This window comes from Alosa sapidissima, chromosome 7 (genome assembly GCF_018492685.1).
Source record: "Alosa sapidissima isolate fAloSap1 chromosome 7, fAloSap1.pri, whole genome shotgun sequence".
Classification (NCBI taxonomy): Eukaryota; Metazoa; Chordata; class Actinopteri; order Clupeiformes; family Clupeidae; genus Alosa; species Alosa sapidissima.
Genome location: NC_055963.1, coordinates 17,747,605 through 17,768,464, shown reverse-complemented (window position 1 = coordinate 17,768,464; position 20,860 = coordinate 17,747,605). Strand labels below are relative to the sequence as shown.

The 20,860-nt window shown below is 41.0% G+C and overlaps 2 protein-coding genes across 2 annotated transcripts; both read right to left on the bottom strand.

Moving 5' to 3' along the window:
- Positions 1 to 1,057: 1,057 nt before the first annotated feature.
- On the bottom strand, positions 1,058 to 2,901 carry foxl2l (forkhead box L2-like). The gene has a single exon (XM_042099271.1). The coding sequence runs from the start codon at positions 2,390 to 2,392 to the stop codon at positions 1,586 to 1,588; it is 807 nt and encodes a 268-aa protein (XP_041955205.1). The 5' UTR covers positions 2,393 to 2,901; the 3' UTR covers positions 1,058 to 1,585.
- A 3,414-nt stretch (positions 2,902 to 6,315) lies between these two features.
- Positions 6,316 to 18,872, bottom strand: tmem201 (transmembrane protein 201). The gene is made up of 11 exons (XM_042099270.1): positions 18,683 to 18,872; positions 18,091 to 18,211; positions 17,648 to 17,842; positions 16,749 to 16,928; positions 16,168 to 16,541; positions 15,763 to 15,966; positions 11,130 to 11,347; positions 8,575 to 8,637; positions 7,895 to 8,179; positions 7,510 to 7,644; positions 6,316 to 7,179 (listed from the first exon to the last, which is right to left on the bottom strand). The coding sequence occupies exons 1-11, from the start codon at positions 18,790 to 18,792 to the stop codon at positions 7,082 to 7,084; spliced, it is 1,983 nt and encodes a 660-aa protein (XP_041955204.1). The 5' UTR covers positions 18,793 to 18,872; the 3' UTR covers positions 6,316 to 7,081.
- Positions 18,873 to 20,860: the final 1,988 nt, after the last annotated feature.

The window sequence follows — 20,860 nt, the reverse complement described above, 5'->3', positions numbered from 1 at the left end:
AGCCCAGACTAATTAAAGTGATTAAAATGAACTAAATATTTTACAATTAATTTACATTTAGCAAAGGAACAAAATGGAAACGGTGTCTCCATCGATAGCCAATGTTATCATTATAGAAACCCAGTGGTAACATTCATTTAAATACAACAACCACATGTATGTTTAATTATGTTTGACTATACTGTAATGGCATACGTATGATTACCACCTGGTGGCATGAATACATACATCCAGGAGAGGGCAGGATTGCCAAACTTGATACAAAGTCAGAAAGTGGACCATGGAATCTATATTTCTTAAAGTATGCTACCAATAGATATTAATAGGTCCATAAATTATTGAAAAAGGTAAAATAATATTTTTTGTTTGTTTGAAGTAAGTTTGAACAGTGTATTTTTGTTTATAACTGCTTGAATCAGAATCATCATGTTTGTGAGATTTATACCAAAATGATCAGAAAACAAATCACATAAAAAACTGTATATATCATATACTAATGGATAATTTCACAAAACTCACTGCACATTTTGCAGGTTGCTTAAGGAATTTCTATGAAACAAAAGAATAAAAGGTTCCATTAGGTCATAAAATAATAAATACACTGCAATCAGTCTAAATAATTGTTTTTTTCTATCAACATAGATTAATGATCCATTAATTAAAGATTAATGGATTAATAGTTTAAATGTTCTTCAAAGTTGTCCACTAGATGGCAATCATGTGACGAAAAACTTCAATTACAGGATGGGATGGGTTTGTTGCACATGCACACAGGACTTTGACAAAGTAAATATTGTAACCTATTTTATACAGTCTATGGTTGTAACAAGTAAGAGTGTAAATACTTAACATATTAATAGAAAATATTGTCTCAGTAAATATTATGGGCCTAATTTCAAACATTTGAACCTACCAAAATGCAATAGGCTATATGAAATTCAAATAAGCCTCCAATCCAAACACAATAGGCTACTCAAAGTTACTTCAGACAACTCACTTGAATCATTATGAGCCTTTCAACGTTTCGACTTCAAAGCAGGATTACATCACACAGACCCAAACTGAAAAAGTACTTTTTATTAGAAAATAATTCTGTAACAGTATAACAAACGGTGTAAAACTTCCAGCAAAAGCTATTAAAACATATCAATTTGGCACTAGTTTTCCATCATTAAATGTCAACCGAGAAAGTGCATGACGACCAGTAAGGCTATAAAGAGATATGTCATGTATAGCCTCGAATAAAGAAAGTTTCTTGACCAAGGATATGATCGCACAACATGATTGTTGCTGCAGTGTAATAATCTAATAGGATATAGCAGCAACATCATAGTTACGCTACAAACACATGCACAACCTATATTTGTAAAACAAGAATTCAATTTCTAAATCCATCTGAGATTAATACAAAACATGTAACAAACGGCAATGAACCATTAGCCTAATGAACTCGTTTTGGGTTCGCGTAAAGAACTTGAGGTAGGCTTGGAGATAAATCTTACAGCGCCATATGCTTCATCACATAATGATTTCGTTTTTAATTAGGCATCTTAACAGACCTGGCAAAATCCCGGTTGCAACACAGTCACTCATACGAATGGTATGGCTCTGTCTCGGGATACCTGGCATAAGAGAGTTGAGGGAGACTGCCAGGGGGACCGCTGTGGGGCATCAGGACATCAGGGGGCCGGTGGCACCGGCTACAGGACGGGGGGATATGGTAATACATCACGTGAGAGTCAGGGTAGGTCTTAGGGGACACCGAGGACGGGTTACCGCTGGTTGCCTGTTGGTAAAGTGATCCCGGTGAGGATGGACTACCCTGGGGTGCACTCCATGCGTTGGTGAGGTATGGTGTTTGCCAGTACACCGATTCCTGGTGAAAGTAATGCGGCTCAGGTAAATTTAGCATCGCTGTTCCCGGCAGGTAGGGTGAAATAGGGGGTCTGCACGAACGTTTCAGCCGTCTCCGTCGTCTGTAGTTGCCTTTATCGAACATGTCTCCAAAGGCAGGGTCCATCATCCAGTAATTGCCTCTCCGCTCCCCTCCATTCAAGTTTGGAACCTTCACAAAACATTCATTAAGGCTGAGGTTGTGACGAATGCTGTTCTTCCATCCCTTTTGACTTGCCTGATAATAGGGAAATTTGGAGATGATGAATTGGTAAATCCCACTTAATGTTAACCTTTTCTCATGGCTCTCTTCGATAGCCATTGCGATTAAAGCCACATAAGAGTAGGGTGGTTTCTGCGAAGGATCCCCACTATCCGACTCGATGCGCTCCTCAACTCCCTCCGTTTCCCCAGGACATTCCTTTATTGCGGTGTGTGGACTTTCCCGGTCCTCTATTTCCAGATCATCACTGTTCTTAACGACGACAAGGTTATCCATGCTTGTATCTCAAAGCTAAATGCACTTATTAAAGCTTACCGACGGCAGAGTAGTCTAAGTAGAACTTCTGTCGGTAAACTCCGAACTGGTTCCTGATCAGGTGTGCATCATCCTTGCATTTAGCCTGCCGCTAACCCCGCCCATAATGTCTTGAAGTGCGCGGGTTCTCACGATATAATTGTATCATATGAACTGGGTCAAAAGTTCACAGTTGATTTTGATAGCCTTGATCAACATGTGTATATTTAGTCTATTGCCAGTGTGTTTCTGTAACAAAACGATTGAAGTTGGCGCGTTGAGCACAGGCGGCATCCTTTGAACTCCGATGAGAAGCGAGACATTCAGGAATCCTGAATGAGAAAGTGAAAATCGAATTGTCATGAATATCAATATCCTCGTTATTACAAGCGCCAATACTGAATAATTGTATTTCTTCGATTAACATTAATGTAGGTCTACCATGCAATAGTATTCTTAATGATGGAGCAAAATCTATTCAGCTTTATTCTCTAAGATCAATTCAACTGCTAACGCGCAGGTTAGTGATCGGCCAAATATGCTTGTCTACATAATCGAAGATACCGCCCATGCCCAGTCAGCACAATAAGGCATGAAAGATAATAATCAAGTTTGTCCGCAGACAGAACGTCTCCACTCCTTGTATGAGCTGTCAGCTAATAGCAGAGGCTGCTGTTGTGCGAACGTCATTACGCAGGGAATATGCTTTCACACTATCTGCAGCTATAATAGCCTTTTCTTTAGGCCCAACTATTAGGCCTACAGAAAATGTAGATATCGCCCAAATAAATCATCATTTGAAGTTGGGCTTATCGCAAAATACTGACCAAATACTGGGTATTTGAAAACACCTACCTACCCAAAGTTACTATCCGTGCGTAATTAACCAGATAATAACTCAATATTTTAGCTCTCCAATATGATATAATGGGCAACTCAACTTTCAGTGGTAGAATTAGGTTTGATTCATTAAAAGGGGTTGGGTGTTAAATTAAAAACGATTTGAGAACTGTGATTTGGAAAGGCAGGTAGCCTACCCAACAATGTTCGCACAATGTTCGTAAGCTTTGCTGCATTGGACAAATCGCAAGTTGAAGCATTCGGCTGTAGTCATTTACATAGAAAGAGAGAGAAAAAAAATTGTGTGTGTGTGTGTGTGGGGGGGGGGGGGTATGTCATTCATTACTGTGCACAATACCCTTCAACCATGGAGTGCCACTTAACGGTTTTACTACCAAACAAGTTAACTCGGAGTGGTTCAGCTTACTAAATACTGAAGAAACACTCAAATAAGCAAGCCATTGCCCCTTCTCAGTAAATGACACAATGTAGTAAGGTTGAAGCAAAGGATATTAAACGTACACTGAGAATAATATGTCCAAGGATTCAAAGTTTTTATTACTACAATGCATTGTTCAGACATCTTTGTGAGCAATTATTAATATATACACTGTGGCATTAAATATACATTACAGTAGCGGTCAACACAATCCACTGACAAACCCCCCCCCCCCCCAATCTTCATATATTACAATACATGCACAACTCCGGTCTTATTCAAAAAATAGAACACACAACCTGACACAATCCACTTGAATCAACACATTCTGGATGAAACGCTTGGCAAATTAAAGTGGTCAAAATGTACTACTTGCTAAATGTTAAACTTAAACAATGTAAAATTCTGTGCATGGACACTCAATTTTTTTTCCACATAATCACTGCATCGATTGATTCAATGATCAGATTCAGATTTCTCTACATTTTACAGCATACAAAAATATATTTGCAAGTCACCTTGTCATATATATATATACACACACACACACACACACACACACACACACACACACATACATACACACACACAAAATCTTACTTAGTCCCGTGAATCAAATTCAGGCAAACCTGACAGGAGGTTAATGGTCAACCCTGGCACATTAAAAAGACAGCAAACTGTTAATATTATAGTGATAAAACTAATTGTATATCAGTCTTTTCAAGTATACCACATACAACCACTCTGTACTAAACAGAGTGGCATTACTGAAAACAAACAAACAAAACATGATCAGAGGGAGACAGATTTTTTTAAAGGAGAACTCCAGTCTACTCCTTTAACATCTATGGACCCCCCAAGCATGTGATACTTGTAATGCTGAAATTGCTATATGCCAGCACTCCGACAAAACTACATGTATTACAAGGCCGACATGGCCGAAAAGCATAGCCAACACAGCACACTAACATAACAGGTCTAAGAATTCCTAGAATTGTAAGCACAATTTTCAAATTGTGACAAAAGTGAGTTTGTGACCACTGCAGGCATGTCTACGGCCCTTTGCTCTTCATGCGAATGATGACCTAGCCTGGGTTTTCCCATGCTGCCTTGCGCACGCCATTTTATTCACGCTGCTAGGCAGCCTGGATTCCATGGAGCAAATATTCGCCTCAGTTAGGGGACCAATCACAGAACGGAGGGAGGGCAGCAAGACGATGACGACACACCAAAGCCGTTATGAGCTACGTACAGACGCATTTGATAGACATTCGTAGCACCCAATAAACGGCTCTGGGCATTCGTAAAACCACGTTTCAAATACGAGAAAATGAATGTCTAGTTCCCAGACCCCATCTCAATGAGATGAGGTCTGACGTTAGCCAGGCTAACGATGACCATTCTTATTGTCAAAATGTTAAGAATGAGGCAATACATTTCTTGATCAGAGCACTTTCAAGACAACCGTGAATAGCCATCAGCATCTGTTTGTGCTGTTAAATGACTAAGTTGTATGACAATGTAAACTAGAAAACTGGACTTTTTTTCTTTTTGATCCCATGTCAGACAATCATGTATAAAACCACTTTAAGGTAAAATGCTAATGATCTTTGGATATCATTTAGATTTTCATTAATTTAGTGTTGAGGGTGAAGTTATACAGCCTTGTGAGGTTTTATGTACCCAGATGTATATTAATACATAGATAGCTACCCATGGGAAATGTAGCCTTAATGTAGGAGGGGTGTCTTTAAAGCTCTAATGGGATCTGACATTTCTAAATCAAACACCTCCAAAGGGCAAAAAAAAAAAAAAATCCAGTCATCGGCTAAAGGTGCAGGGTAATGCACATGTCAGTGCCGGTCTTAGAGGAAAAGCCAGTAAGTGTAACGATAGTTTTAATAATAGTTCTAGTCCACAACTTTATAGAGTTATCTCTAGCTGGTGAACTGTGCCACATAGTGCTAAAGTCATACCTGGCCCAGCAAAGCCATAATACAATCAAAAACGTCTCTTCTCATTTTCCTAAAATAATTACACAGACTGAAATATTTTAAGACGTCTAATCCTTACACTTTATTTTTGATGTGCTCGGAATTCTTTGTAGCATTAGGATTAAGGAAAATCCAGTGTTTTTATATTGCAATCCCAAAGAAGAAAAGCAGTTGCCACTAGTCCACATGAGGCCAAATAGAATATAGTTTACATTTACAAAAAGAAAATTGCACCAATATACAATACATTGTACTAGCCAGCTTGCACAGGCCATTGTAGTTTCTAGAAATAAAAAAAATGCCACCCTGCCATAACTTGTTTCACTGAAACAATTTTTAAAACACCTGTATGTTTCTATTCACACATAAACTAACATCTTTCTTACAATTGAACCTGGTAAACACGGAAATGTAAGACATCAATATTCCATATACAGAACACCAAGAGACGAAGCTGTGCTTCACAGTGAGAGTCTACATGTAATTGTGATCTAAAATAAAATAAAATAAACTGAGTACACACAAGTTCTCTAAGAAATAGTCTGAGTACTGGAAATAAAGGACATTCAATGTGAATTGCAGGATGCAGTATTGTGTGGACATGCACCAGTAACACAAATGCTGCTATGTTGTGGGAGCTGAGGGTTCACACAGAAAACATACAGATCTTTGCCTTGGCCATAAAACAAAACAAAAACAAGCAGCCTACCCACAGTTAAGATCCTGTGGTAACATAGACGCTTCAGGAGACAAGTACAATGTAACTAATGATTTCTTTTTTTCCTTCAGTGCCTGGATAAGAGGCTTGATTAAGGTTAATTTGAAATGGGATGTGTTAATTAGATTCACACATGGTGTAAGACCTGATTGACAAACAATCCAGCGACAAGAGATGAAGCTCAATGAAATTCAGAGGCTTCACTATACAGGACGTGGACAAAATACTGGAACTTCTGAAAAGAAAAGGAGTAGCTTTGAACTACCTAAACCATGATCACAAAGCATCTGCACCAGTGAATCATACTGTATGACATTTCTACAAACACTAAAAATGTTTTGAAGGTTACGAGTGGGCTTTTTTTGATATTAGTTTACTAGATATGTTCTTTTGGTAGGCCTTTCCGATATTTTGTCCACCACCTGTAAATGTCCAGTGGCTGTGAGTATTATACCCACACTATTCGCTAAGCCCAACTAGAGTAGCTGTGATAAAACAGCGGCCATTTTACCCCCCCCCGCCCCCGGCACCAGTTAAGATTGTACATTTGCGTGATACTAATCCTGGGATCACGTCATGACTGGAGACCAAGTCCAAAACAAAAGGAGTCTACATTCAGGAGAGCAAAGCATACTTCCCTCGACCTCCAAAGAGTCTAGTTACGGCTGGGGAAGCAGTGCTCATCTCCAGGTGTGATACAGGTAGAGGGAGGAGAGGAACAGGTTGGCTGTTAGACTTGCACACAGCACACCAGGCCAGAGGGACCAGCTGAATAGACCTGTGGTGAGACCAAAAGAGGATCAGAAATCAGTTCTGTTCAGTTACAGTGCAAGGGCAGAATCTCTTGCCTTGACAAATCTTAAAATGTTTTGTCAATACCCTTTGAATACATGGGTGCCCTTACCAGTTTGGGCCCTGGTATTGGGATGCGTCACATACTGTAGATGTTTGCAGATGTATGGTATGTACAGTATGTTGTAGATGTCTTGTATGTATGTGTCATGCAGATGTTTCTTGTTGATGTTTTGTCATGAACGGACTGAAGCAAATCCCTAACAACTACTACCAAGTTGTATGGCTAAGTATTGAATCTTGATTCCGTACTTACCCTTCCACTCAGACTTGCTCTCGGTTCCGTTGCCAGTTGTGGTGTCCACGTGACACTTTGAGGAGCCAGAAGACCCATCTTCCCTCTTCTCATCCAGATCGGACACACTGCTGTTCTCCAGCACAGAGCTCAAGTCTAGTTTCAACACGTCAGAATCAGTTGAAGAAGCCAAATCACACCAAGAATCATGCTCTTAACAATGCAAAACCTAGGCACACAGTCAGATTTAATAATAATAATAATAATTTCAGAATTAGATGAAGCTTAAGTTAAATATGAATTTTGCATATCTTCTGCCCGTTTTGTCTGTTAAATTACGATTTACACACCAAATCACCCTTTTTTAAAGTAAAAAAAAAACAACAATATGAAGCATCACACATACCGTGATTTGAAGTGGAGAAGGGCATCCCATCTGGTAGATATGGGCTGTTGTTGGAAGAGAAGTGGGTGGGCTCTGGCGTGCAGGGAGGGGTGAACAAGCTGACTGGCTCCTGAGGCTGGGAGAAGAGCTGCAACTTGCGTCCGCCGATGTTGAGCCGCGCTGGGCTGATGAGGGGACGACGCTGCCAGGCCGAGCTGGAGGTGGACGTGACCGAGCCTGCAACTGAGGGTGTGGGAGAGGGGCCAGGAGAGGAGGGACGACTCCCAGACTTCAGTGAAAAGTAGTCTGGACCCACATGGCCAAAAGAAGAGGGGCATTAAGAGAGACACAATTACCGTAATTTCCCAACTATAAGCCGAGGTTTATACATTGATTTTGCTAAATTTCTTCAGCTATGAGGAATACATGGGGGCAGTTAATATGGTATTAATATATATGTATATTTTTTAACTTCCATAAAATGCTGTCCTGCGGTTTATACACAATGTGGCTAATACACAGGAAATTACTATATGTAGGAGGAATATTTATTTGCCAGTGAATGGCTGGAACATCGAGCTGCTCCATTAGGTAATAAATAAATAAATAAATAAAAAAGAAAGAAAGGCAAAGTTGCACATTCTGACATTTCGTGCACAAATAATGGAGAGGGTCCAAGTAGTGCTGCTACTGGAAAGTACCTGAGGGTGGAGAGTCTTTGCACTGTGAGGGTGGCCTACTTCCGCTGAACAGGTAACCGGAGTCTTTAAAAAAAACCAGACAACAGCACAGACAACAGTACAAAGAGTTAACCCAACTGAAATTGTTTCCAAAATACAGATCTTGCATAAATACACACACACACACATATATATATATAAGAATACACAAATAAAAATTTCCTTGGACATGGAGTAGTCAAAGTTAGGTAAGATGGAGAAGCACAACATAACCTGAACAGTGAAGATCCTAATGGGTCATTGGCAACATCACCCTGCGACAATACAGCAAACCACACCTGTGCATTCAAAGGCAGAGCTTTCCCTCTACTCCCTTTCAGGGGAAACCAAGTCTCCATTTCTCAATCAGCCATTCCTAGAATACCTTCCTTCCCCACCTGTCTAAAGGTGCCAACACAGCTGCAATCCACTTAGAAAGCAGTTACCGTGTTGAAAAAATCAGCCCTTTTTGGCCCCAGAATAGGTGGGGACAGACGATCGAAATTATGGAAAAAGGTGAGGGGGTTGTTAACGAGTGGAGCTTCTCTTTAACGGCAGCATCACAAAATAATAACACTTGTGTCCTCCATAAGAGCCAGAGCTGAGTGATGAGCAGCTGTGACTACTGCTGCATGCACACAGTGAGGAGCAACTGCCTGTTGGCTACCTTTAAGAATGTGGCATCTCAACAAGGTCCTTCTTAACTGCTGCTCCTAGTGAGGCAGCAGTTAAGAAAAATATGAGCCTCAAACACAGTAATCACCAAAGGCAAACTAAACCATGTACTGTAACCACAATATGTATGAATGTAAACTACCCTCGGATGGGTAAAATGCAGAAGACACATTTCCTACAGGAGTTTTCTTACAGGACAATTAAGCATCTAATGGTCATGACAAAATTAAGACCACAGTGTAAGCGCAGTACATGCAGTGCAGTATATTTGTCAGTAATCGTGATTCAGATAAATGGCTTGTGGCTCAGCAGACTCTGGGTGCCTATAGGGTGCGTTAAAAGGCTGACTGTGACCAGCCAACGCACCTGTCCAGCTGTTAACTGATTACAGGAGACTGCAGCTGTGCATGCTCTGATAGCACTACAAGGATATTAAAAACACAACATCCTCCACTGAGCCGCCGACACCACTGTTATTTAGTCACCACTCCCACATCCCTCCTAATCCCAGCCTCAGACGTTCACATATCCACACAGTTCAAACGTTTCGTGCCTTCTCCTGAGACGCCCGCCAGAGCAGGAGGATGAATCATATTTGATGCTTCTGACGATGTACAGACAGGAAAAAAAAAGTGGCGTTTGATCTTCAACTATTCCAGAAAATGCGTGATGGAAGATTACAATCAAGTTCTATGAACTCCCTGGCCTAGGTACTGTACATTTTAACTGAAAATGTGAGTGAAAAAAATATGCATGACTGTTTAAAATGGAAAAAATATGTATATGTAAACATTTTGCAAGCAAATAAGAGGCTGGTGAACGAGCACATACTGTACATAGTGAAGCTGTGCAGGTTATGTGCACAACGATGAGCAAAATTGAAAGCTTAAAAACGAAGAAAGAGATCATACAAGTGGAACCCATGATTTTAAGTTAAAATAACTGCACCTGGAGACTACTCGTTAGAGCCTGGTAAATCCACACTCAGACACTTCACACATCTGAGACACCTGAGCCCTTGTTTCACCACCTGACTTCATGGTTGTCCTTGGCACCCGGCTGCATTCCCTGCATGGGTGCGGCCTGGAACCCTCATGTGAAGACAGCACCAGAAGTTCCCCATTCCGTTCACAACGCCACTGACCCACATCAGTCCCATGATGCACCATTTCACAGGTCCATGACAGCATTGAGGCCGCTCCTCAGCAGCGTTGGCATGACGCCAGCCAGCCAGCAGTAGCAGCGATGGACTGCACAAGCTCTCTCTGATGACTGAACAACGCTCATTTATTGCTCTAGCTCTGTGATAGCGATAGCGGTCCAACCGGCCTTTCTGTTTATGTGGCAAATTTCACCATCTGAGTGGAAGGAGCAACCAAAAACAATACACCTCAAACAGAATCTGCCTTAACTTGTTGGAGGATGCCAAGCATTAAGCCTTTAGTCTGAGAAATCTATATGCGTGTTCACTAGATTTAATTTCCCTCCTGATCAGTCCCTTGATTAAAAACAGATTGGAGGAAGACAGCGTGTACACAGCAACAGAAACGACTTGAACAATTACCGCCTGTCATTTAGTCTGGTCTGCTAGGTTGGAGTACTCAAACGCCGACAAATGAGTTTTACTTTACCCATTTGCCCAGACACTGCAACTAAAGAGAACTTTGACTACAAAGGATTTTATATATAGCACCATAATAATAACTAGCTAGAAACATTCTGATGTACTTCACTGATATTATCATCAATTCAATTGACAGGCACAAACTATTTTATGAGTTATCTTAAGCAATAAACAGCTCTCTCGCACACACACAAATGAATTAATTTGGCCAATATCAGCCATAGTGGCGAGTACTGACCTGTTCGTGTGAGCGAGGGAATGGTTCCCAGAGACAGGGCTCGATTTAGCCTCCCCGGCAGAGACGAGGGGGAGGCCTTGCGAGCCCTCTGGCTCTGCTGTCTGGTGATGAGATGCGAGAGGTTTGGGGGTGGAGTGGGGACAAAGGTGGAGGACCCAGACATGGGCATGGTCAGCAAAGCAGATGGTCCACCGCACACAGAGCCGCCTGACAGGTACCTGCAATACACGGAGAAACAGGTCCACCACTGAATCTCACTGGACTGTGGAGTGTGGAGCAGTTACCTTTGCTTACAGTGCTTATTGACTGGCTCTGTACCTACCGTACTTACTTTACTGCCATATGTGATGGTTTGATCACCATCACTTTTTATGGTCATACCAACTTATGCAATTGCTTGTAAAACAGTTGACAACAATGGACTCAGGTCTAACGCTTTGCAAAGCACTTTGAGATAATGTCTAATATTAATGGAGCTAGAAACATTACAATTTAATTGAATTGTATTAAATAAACAAAATAAAAAAGTTTAAACTAGATTGAAATTGTGTCTTACAAGTCTTTTTTTACAGTGAAAAATCAGACAATTAAATCTTTCCTATTGTAAATTAGTATAATCCAGTATCAAATCACTACAGTTAAGTTAAGGAGAGGCTTAAGTAAAGATGGACAGAGGTTTGAGTACATAGAAAGACATAAACAGATATAAAGGGCATTTGGTTTGCAGACAGAACATGTGCCGGACAACACATGAGACAAATAGTTTCCAGCACAAAGCTGCAATTGAAGCCTCAGGCAGCAGTGCCCCTCCCTGAACAGAGATATTGGTACACTTCACCCCTGCTGTATGGGCGCTACAACAAGGAAAACAGCAACTGCTCGGGGGCCACTGGTGTATGTTTGGCCTCCAAGGGAGCCTATGAAAGCCCCAACACAGCTGTTGCAGACACACAAAAACACCAAATGTCCTCACTGGTGACACTGATTCAGTGTAGCATGAAAACCATGCCACTATGGGAACAGGAATCTAACTGAACCTCCTTGGCGACTGCTTAGGCTATTGAAACTTAATATATAAGTCTGGCGGTGTGTACACACACACACACCCAAAATTTAAGTGCTAGATAAATAAAACACACTTGTTATAATTTTACATTACATTTTATTTCACTTGCAAAGAAATAAAACAAATACACAAGCTGATGTAAGCTTAAGAAAATCCTATAACAAAGTTATTTTCTCCAAAATACATTATATTGATGGCAACTCAAATACATGCTTCGGCTGAATGACTAAAGGACTCTATACGGACTAAAGGACAGTTACATGTACTGCACTCATCACTTCACATTAACATGGGTATAGAAACACTCACATTCTTAACAAGTGCGTCGATTCATGCATAGCTTTCTATGCATTCATTCTTAAGGGAAACAAAATGGCTGACTACCACAAAACATTCTTGTAGTCAAGGGCATGAATCTTTTCGAAACAGGAGAGTGAAACTCAGTCCATGAAGCTTTATGTATGGATATATTGTGAAGGTAATAAATAAGTAATTTCTTACTCTTGTCACCTCAGATATATTTGACGGCCATTGTGGCCAAGTAGTGACCCATGTCACCATTGCTTTGGTATATTATGTGGCCATTACTATTTTGAAAAACCGTTAAAGCTTCCACAACACATTTGTCTCTGGTTATTGGGCAACTGATGGTAGTAAACAAAAATACAATCCACTTTCTGTGGACTGAGCTTTTATCTCCCTTTGTCATCAATTACACCTGAAAAACTACTGAGCACACACACACACACACACACACACCAAATCACACAAAATACTTGATGAGGCCTAAATATAGGAAATACAAAAGCAGCCTAAAAGCTGTCCACTTTCTTAGCATGACTAACTTATCTACTAGAGTGCTGTTAGCAAGGTGGAAAACCACAGGCTAAACTGGAGTATTAGGCCATCCTGCATAGAGCAAGAGCACATTTTTGACTGCTTTTGTATATATTCCCACCCTATACATGAGCCTGTAACCACCGCTTACTGTCTTTTCTTTGCTTGTTTTGACCATGGCTGAGGGGGCTGCAGCTATGTGGCAGGGCACAATGGAACGGCAAACCACCAGAAGCCACAGTTGAAACAGCAGAAATAGAAATGCACAACAGACAGTCCCCTTCACAGCAATAAAATCACTCCTGTGTCACACACACACACACACACAGGAAAGGACGAATGAAAACTATGGGGAATCCTGTGATGTGTTTCATGGGTTTGAACAGTATTATGACCATTAAATGAACTACTCAGAGAAGATGTACTCATGTTGTGGTAGTATGATGGCATCCGTGGCAAGATAAACCATTGGATTCTCCAGCAAAGAGCATAACCACAAAGCAAGAGCACTTGTGGTCTACATAATTATATGTGAGGCCCATTATTTGGCAGGATTAGCATATAGGCAATTTAGAAGCAAACAAGCTCCCAATGTTGCATGCACCTGAAAGTGCATTTGTCCTATTAGCAATATCTGATCATGTCAGAACACATGTTCAGTACTGTGTTTGGCTACAGGCTCATTAAAAACAATACAGTGAATGGTAAATACAATCTCTGCCTATGCTACATGGAAAGAAATAACTGAAACATACAGTAACATAGTACTATTTAAAAAAAGAAAAAAAAAAAAAAAAAAAAAAGAGAAAACAGAACCTTCTTATTTAGATTTTCTGTATGCCAATTTGGTCAACGAACAGTCAATGGATTAGTGTAACTTCCCAGAGAGAATGAGCTTACACTGACATGGATGAAATGCTTATGTGGGTCTGTAAAACAGGCTCTGTGCAAAACACATGACAGACACAGATTGTTACCGATGCGCAATACTGAGATATTAGTATCATGCTCTTTCAGACTTGATGGAGTACAGACACAGGCATACTGTATCAGGAAATGCTGGAAATGCATAGGGCACAAACACCTTTATGCCAGATTTTTTCACAGATGGGTTGGAAAACACAATACAGCAGACTGAACTGATAAAAGACTGGTTTTTGGAGTACATCTTCCCATGTCTGTATTCCTGTGAATGCATGACAGACAAGCTCTACAGTACTCTTTGTAGATAGCTTAGAATCAACACTAAGGTTTTTAAAAAAAAAAATAAAAAAATAATAATCTTATCCAATCTCTCTACAGCGCCTTCAATTCACTATAGCATTCAAATCTACGCCATTCCAAAAAAACTCACCCATTTTTGCTTATACTAAGCTTAGAGAAACAATAACATTAACCATAGCATATAGTGTTGCAGTATGGACTGAGGCCAAGTTTATAGTGTTCCGCCGTCTACTTTAGACTTTTTAGGACCAATAGCAGGTTCATTAAAAACATAGTGCTTGAGAACTGAAGCTAATAAGCATATTAATTAATGTTCTTGGCAGCTTAACATAGTTGACATAAAATATTTGACTTGATTTGTGTCCATTAGATTGAGAGCTAGTTGTCTGACCTTAGCCTATTAACCCTACTAACTCCAGCTGCCTTGGTTATGCCTTTACTCAGAGATAAGATTACCTCAATCGTCTTTACAGGAAGGAAGTGATGTACACAAACACACCTCTTTCCATGGCATACAACTGAGTAAACAACTTAATTCTATTCCTTACAAAAACACCCTGTAAAAATGGTAGCTGTCGATAGGGTTTGATTATAAAGTCCCACAGCCATTTCGTACCAGGCAAATATTTTTCTATAGCTGCATAAAAATCATGTCATGGATAGTAGCCCATCTGAATGGTAGGGCCGTCATGATCATAATTATTTTATTGTCACACAATTGGGATTAATGATCTTGCCGGTCCGATTTTTTGTGTCACTATTATAGTGTAAGTGTAATAATAGCTTAATAATACGCAAAACGGTATGACACCAATTCTGCACTCATGAGCCAATCAAACTTTAGCTAAAGGATGTGGAACGAAATGCATGAGTCAAACTTCAAACTTAAGAAAACATGAAAATTCTGATAGTTTGATGAAATTAACCAAAAACAAAGATTTTTATACAGGCGAATAGAAAATATTCAAATGATTATGCAATATAATTGCAGTCTGCTCAAATAACTGTGATTTGGAGATTATGTACTAATTGTGACAGTGATTTTTGATGTATTACCTAAAGCCTAATGCATTCAACTCTCTGTGGCACCATAAAACATGTACACTGTTTAAATTCTGCTAAATCTTCAGAAGAATCTGCAACTGCACTGGTTTCAGAGGCATGGAACTGTCTTGTAGAACTACACTCTGAATAGTGTAACTTGGTGAAATTAGTGACTCTGGTGTGATCATTAAATATGCCACTAGCATATCAATACAGAAAAGATAACAGAGACAGGAAAATTAACATTCACATTAATGAATTAATGCATTCATTAGTAGCAGATCAGTAGCAAGAACACAGGTGAATGACAGGGAAGAGAGTAGTAGTTACCTAGGAAGTGACCAAATGAGACAGAAAGCAGATTTGTATTGAGCTCTATGCTTTACTCTGCTGAGTCTGAGCCTTCCTTTAAGAACAAAAAAACTAAAATAAATTTATGAGTGTCACTGTTCAGATTCTGACCTTCGACCTCTGGCTCTCCTTTGACCAATGGATTTACGAGTTGCCACAGCAGCAGCAAAGCCAACCAGGCAGCACAAACAAGTGGTGCCAAACTTGATCGTGTCGAGCCAGCCCGGGACGTCCATCTTCAGGTAACTCTCCGACCAGTAAAGGCACGTGACCACAAACCACAAGACCGAGGCAACGGCATCAATCCTTCGCAGTCTACAAAACAAAAATCGCAGCACAAAACAACTTCAAAAACACCAAATATGTCTCGCTTGAGAGTTATAACTGATAGGTTAGCTAAAAATGTCACTCTAAAGGCCAAAAGAGAATAAAAAAAAAAACACAATTCCCAGTGACATTTAAAACACTAAAACCACAAACAAAAGCCCACACAAACAAACACACGCCCACACATACCTGACAGGTCCAGCCATTAGAACACTGGTAAGGCAGGTCAGCATGCCCATGGAGGCCACAGCTGTCTGATGGTCACTGCCGTTCTGCCAGAGCAGCCTGCCCTTCTCCAGCACCTCTTCAGGCAACAGGTTCACCATCTCACTCCACATCTGCCCTACTGGCCAGCCGTCAGTGCTAGCATTCTGCTCCGAGGCGCTCTCGTTGACTTGGGCGTGCTTTGGGGGAGCCACCCCACCACTAAGGGTGGCTGGGGCACTCTGTCCATCGGAGGTGTCTGTGTCGCACAACGTCACGGCAACCAGAAACACACAGAAGAGGAAGGCTAGGAAGCGGAGGAATATCACACGGGCAGGTGTGGGGAGGGAGTAAGAATTCTGTGGAATACAAAAACAAATCTAAAGATTAAGACTCTCCAGTCTTGTATGACTCTTTGGACAAATATACCACAATTGTCTCCCTTTGTGTCTTGCATACATCTATCAAGTGGCAGAGATTTTAACAATAGCTTAGATCTCGTCTTAACACTATTAAGGAAATCTCTTACTACAGTTAAGGCTACTACAGGCCTGAGTGAGGCTTACTTTGACAAAGGCTTTGTCGGCCTCGCGACTGCGCCGCAGCTGGTGATTAAACAGCTGTGTCCGAAGCTGCCTGTTCTGGTACTTGATGTAGTACTCCACGGCCGTCTGACAGGGTCGGCAGAGCTTGTACGTCTGTTCCAGGTGGTGTTTGTACACCTCAATCTCTTCGTCGTAGTTTTCCTGAAATTACGCAAGGCCACGCAAAGTAATGTATATGGGACAAACCATATTACATTTCATTACAGTTCACCCCCTGGAAAGTGTGTTTAGGTTGCGTGAAGTATCACAATCCTACCAATACTGCCAGGCAGCCTGTTTTAACTGTGATTGGCAGGCATTTTTATATTATCCATTAATTTGGTGCTTGGTCTTAAAATAGCTCAACAGTTATCATGACTCAATCAGGACTGAATGACATCCACTTAGCTGTCCAAAAACTACTTTGGGAGCAGTTAATCATGAAAAGGTAATTAAAATTTTAGACAAAAACTGGAGTGGCTTGGCACCACAGCCAAAATAATTTACCATAACTTAATAACACAATTTTCCCCCACCTCTGGACATGGATGCATACAAGTGCATGTCAGTGTTTCCCATACATTGACTTATTTGTGGCGGCCCACCACAATATCAACATTGACCACCACACAATGATTTTCCAGGTTGTACTAAATTGTGCTTAAATCTGGTTAGAATCAACCACGCTGCACTAATTTGCTAAAAAAAACTGTTGCATTCAAGTTAATTCTACAAACCTACCACCACAAATAGAATTCAATTCTGTGGGAAACACTGCATGTATTCATTTGTCAGACATTTAAAATTCAAGCTACAGTGCAGAGGAGACCTCAGCTAGGAATTACTACAGCATCGCTCAATACTATTATACATATACATACATCTTCCCTCGGGATGAAAGAAGCCAGCTGTTTGATCTTCAGAGTCTGATTGTTGTTGCATTTCTTGCAGAGCAGCATCTGGCAGTTCACCCACTGTAGCGTTTTAGGGGTTTCAGGTGGCATAAGGCCAGCAGAAACTCCATGGTTTAGGTGCTCCATGTACTGGGCCGGTATGGGCTTGTTGTAGTCACCATTCTAAGGATCAAGGTGGACAGAAATGAGCAGATTTCAAGCTTTTGTAACTGCTGGGGAAATGAGCAGATCAAGCAATACACTGGGTCTGACACTTCGAAGAGAGGTTACGTGGTCTGAACTTGCAGGAATATTAGCAAAGTAGTGTTATAAAATCGGACTCGAGCGTGTTTCCTAAAAATCTGACATACAAAGGAGCTATTGTTTGGAGGCATAAAAGGGTTACATGCAAGGGTTTGTTTTGACTTCACCTCCTGAAATCCATTGTACTGATCACAATTTGGACAATCCCAGCAGTTCCGATTTCCATAGGGAACGACAGTATCCTGGTTACAAAACCAACAGTTCACATTTACATGTGTCGGCTTCTTCCTATGACATGAAAAGAAATGCATAATTTTACAAAAACTGTTAATGCGTTATAATGATAAAGCAAAGGAAATAAGTTAACGATACTGAAAACGCAAAGTGTTAAGCAAGAGGTATGAGGCTCAAGTCAGACCAATGTCGTTTGAAAATAAGCATGGGTCTAAGCATACTAGTGAGCATAGCGCGACAACGTCATGTCTACAGTAGCAGTGACACTTCTGTATGGAGTTGTGGAAAATCGGACGTCACGACAATATCCAACTATATTCAATTGGCATACATATGAAAAACACGACCGACACAACTGCAAAAACACTAATAATGGTTGGTTAATGTTAATTGCGTTTTTGTAGTGCAGCTACAGCAAGTTATCGTGCCAAACAACGAACTCAGTTAGCTATTTAGCTAGTGTTAGCACTGTTGTAAACATGCAAGGCCTAATTTTGCCGCGGCTCGGGTTCCTTCTATCATTACCTGGTAGCGATTTTGTAGATAAGGGCGCCTCCAGTAACAAATGCAGTTGCTCCAACCCCACCATACATCAGCTGTGGATACTGGAGCAGCATTTCGTTGAAAATGTCCATTGCACTTACAACGTAAATGCCTATTTGCAGCGCTGTTTCTTCATACACTCAACACGCGCGCACGCGGTAAAATGTCTACAGCGGCGTGATAGCAGCCGCAACTAGTGTTACGCGGGCTAAAATCATTAGGGGCTACAATATCAAAATAAAAGTGCTTTTGCGTACTCTTATGGAAGAATGCATCACACAGAGGTCCTGACTCTTTTATATTAAAATTGAAACATGGAGTTTTCTTGCTTACATATTGCTTTGATATTATGGGGGATATCATTTTACTGTAACATGCACCTGTCCTGATCAAAATTCAAATAGTAGTACATTTACAAAAATACAGTATTCTAAATGAAAACACAGTTGATGTGAATAGCACAGATGTGTGATCAAAAACCTTGGTATGAAATTGTGAGAAATATTCTTTTTTTTTTTTTGACGACTTTTATTATGACCTACCATTTTCGCACAGGACGTCTGCGCGTTGCGCGTTGCAACTCTATTCCAGGCATGTATGACACACGGCTGAAAATAGATCTCCTCCTAAGTCTAAGACAACCATAAGACAACTACTTGTGGTAGCGGTTTCTAATGTGTTCAGCATTAGCAAATTCCAGGGGGAGATATTTGCCATTACCTAAACTGTTTTTTTCCTGTTGGTTTTGGACTCTGTCTAGTCTGGTCTACATATCTGGACAGATTACACATCCTGAGATTGCACGTAAACTAGTCTATGAGCCACAGGGGGTCACCACTACCACTTGGCGAACAAAGTCTCACTATATTTTTCTGAAAGTTATGTACCGGTAGCCTATAGAGTATCCTATAGAGGATCTTGTAGCTTTGTGTTTTTACAACCTTTTGATTAGACCTCCTATTCAAAAGGACCTAGTATTGTCATATTCCACACTGTTTGCGTGAGATCGAACTCCTGAGTTCTTTTCAGAATCTTCATAAAACCTGGCCCAGTAAATAACTAAGAAAGCCACAATGGATTTAAACTGAATTAAGACATACACCACCTTCTTCCATACTTTGTTGCATTATAATCTGTCCTTTACTGGATTTATGTGTAAGTGTAGCCTACAACATATTTAATCTGTCACTAGCCCAGGCAGCTGTCCCAGTGTTCTTTAAAACGATCTCCATGGGGGGGGGGGGGGCCTTGCATGGGTCCAAGTGCCCACAGGGACTCATGTTCGAATCCGACCTGCGGTCGTGTCCCGATCCCACCCCATTTCTCTCTCTCCCACTCACTTCCTGTCTATCTTCACTGTCCTATTGGAATAAAGGCAAAAAGCCCAAAAAATATACTTAAAAAAAACTATCTCCATCGTGCCGGTGCCAAAACAGTCCACTGCAACAAGCCTTAATGACTTCTGTCCAGTCGCACTCACCCCTCACAAAGTGCTTCAAGAGGCTGGTCCTGGCCCACCTCAAGACCTGCTTACCACCCTCACTGGACCCCTTCTAATTTGCCTACAATCAGAACAGGACCACAGAGGATCCCATCTCTACGGCACTTCACCCTGCCCTGTCCCACCTTGACAATAGCAACACCTATGAGAATGCTGTTCATTGACTTTAGTTCAGTATTCAACACTATCATCCCCTCCAAACTGATCAGCAAACTCAGTGAACTGGGCATCAATACCTCCCTCTGTAACTGGATTCTGGGCTTCCTAACCTACAGACTTCAGTCTGTTAGGTTAGATAACCACACTTCCTCAACCATCAACATGAACACCGGCGTACCACAGGGATGTGTGCTGAGCCCTCTCCTTTACTCCCTCTTTACCTACGACTGCAAACCTGTACATGGCTCTAACACCATTTGTCAAGTTTGCAGATGACACTACGGTGATTGGTCTCATCAGCAACAAATATGAGACGGCTCACAGGGAGGAGGTCCAGCATCTAACATCGTGGTGCACTGACAACAACCTGGCTCTCAACACCAAGAAGACGAAAGAGCTAATTGTGGACTTCAGGAAGTCTAAAGCTGGCACACACACCCTCATTCTTATCAACGAGACTGAGGTGGAGCATGCCACCAGCTTCAAGTTTCTGGGTGTCC